The 1803-nt window shown below is 45.9% G+C and overlaps 1 protein-coding gene across 1 annotated transcript in view; it reads left to right on the top strand.

The window, feature by feature from the left end:
• The window catches only part of LOC115237855 (protein ALP1-like), a gene marked incomplete at its 3' end in the record, with an annotated part of 1536 nt that extends 811 nt beyond the window's left edge, over positions 1-725 (top strand). Inside the window, exons 2-3 of the mRNA XM_029811196.1 lie at positions 138-353; positions 450-725. Coding sequence (XP_029667056.1) covers positions 138-353; positions 450-725 — 492 coding nt within the window. The remainder of the gene's footprint in view (positions 1-137; positions 354-449) is intronic.
• Positions 726-1803: the final 1078 nt, after the last annotated feature.

Here is a 1803-nt window from a genome sequence, read left to right as displayed (position 1 = left end):
CCCCCCCCCCCCACACACACACATATATTTAAATTACTTTTTTTTACGCAGGTAACAAAAATAATCATTTTGACGTTAATTGACATACACTTGACGTCAATATAACTACTATTGCTACGTGGGTATATCTCTTTCAGGTGCTATTGATGGTTCTCACATTAGAATAGACAAACCTATGAAAGATCCCGATTCTTATATTAATCGGAAACAATATTATTCTATTCATATGCTAGGAACAGTTAATCATAATATGAAATTTATAGATGTATTTATTGGATATCCAGGTTCTGTTCATGATGCAAGAGTTTTTCGAAATTCAACAATACGTAATGATCTACATGAACTTTGTGGAGGTAAAGTGAAAGTAAATAATGTCAGAAAAAATGATTTATACCAAACTTCATATAACAAAACTTAGTTTCTTAATATTAAATTATAATACTTTTCAGATAATTATTATTTCTTAGGCGATAGTGCTTATCCTTGTTTGAAACAACTGATTGTTCCATATAAAGATAATGGACATTTGACACGTGCACAAAGGATATTCAACCAGCAATTAAATTCATGCAGAGTTATTATCGAAAATGCATTTGGATGTCTCAAGCAAAGATTTCGTCAATTATATCATTTCAAATTGCGAGATATAGTACGAATGGTGCGTGTCATACACGCATGTTGTGTATTGCATAATATAGCTAATTTACAAGAATTAGAATACTTTTGTAACGATGCATTCCCCCCATCGTTACTAAACCGTACCCGGCCGCCGATCCGCCGGAAGTCCGCCGCCCGACGAACACCGGTCGGGCAAATGCGGAGGCGCTGAGCGCCCATTTTTAAAGAATATCAGAAACGCGTAAACGTATAACCGCCGTTAGGCGCGCGAAAACATCGAGAGCCGACGCCGCGCTCGGGTAACCGCCCGACCGTTACCGAAAATACCCGAGTCGCGCGCGCCGGTTCAACGATAAACCAGATACCGTTAGAACAATAGGCGAATTACGCAGACGCGCGCGCCGAAAACCGGTATAAATAGAGCGCGTTTCTGAACATCGGGACCAGATCTTCCGCACCGCCAGAGTCTGTAAGACGCCTGGAAACCGACTAGATCCTTAACCGCTCAGAGAGAGAGAAAACGGGGTTGGGTGTACTCAGCCTCCGCCGAGAGTTTGCGGCATCTCCGAGAGCGATCCGTCCGAAACCTTTAAAGAGAGGCAAACGGGAACGGGCGTACTCGTCCCCGTCGAGAGTTCTCGACACCTCGAATTAATCCGACCACCTGCGTGCAACGGCGATCTTCTAGTGGTGGGGAGTTCCCTGCCATCGACGGGTGTTCTCGTCGACCGTTGCACTCCCGAAATTCCACGGGGAAAGACCATCCCGACGTAATACGGAACGCACTATACGCGCTTAGCTAAGACATCCGCGACCGCCATTTAGTTATCCGGACTCGCTATTGATACGGCGCGCTAAGTCCCTCGCCGGGGGATGATCCACATCCCTACCGCGACACCGATCGACATACGCGATCAATACCTACGCGTCGAAGGACCGCCCACCGGGCCGACCGAAATTACCGCCCGATAGATAACGGCCGAAATCGCTGTCCGCGATCTATAATCGATATTCTATCGATCCGCCGAAATCGCGCACCGCGCAACGCATCCGTGCGTTGCATCGAATGCACCGCCCCGATACGACCGCACCACGATCCGTTCAGCATTGCATACGCATGTATATAATATCTAAATTCAACCGATTATAAGCATTTATACATCGCACACCGCCGTATCGCCGTAC

Source organism: Formica exsecta, unplaced genomic scaffold, assembly GCF_003651465.1.
Source record: "Formica exsecta isolate Colony F162 unplaced genomic scaffold, ASM365146v1 scaffold3127, whole genome shotgun sequence".
Lineage (NCBI taxonomy): Eukaryota > Metazoa > Arthropoda > Insecta > Hymenoptera > Formicidae > Formica > Formica exsecta.
The sequence above is the reverse complement of the archived record's forward strand: the minus strand, read 5'-3'. Positions and strand labels throughout refer to the sequence as shown.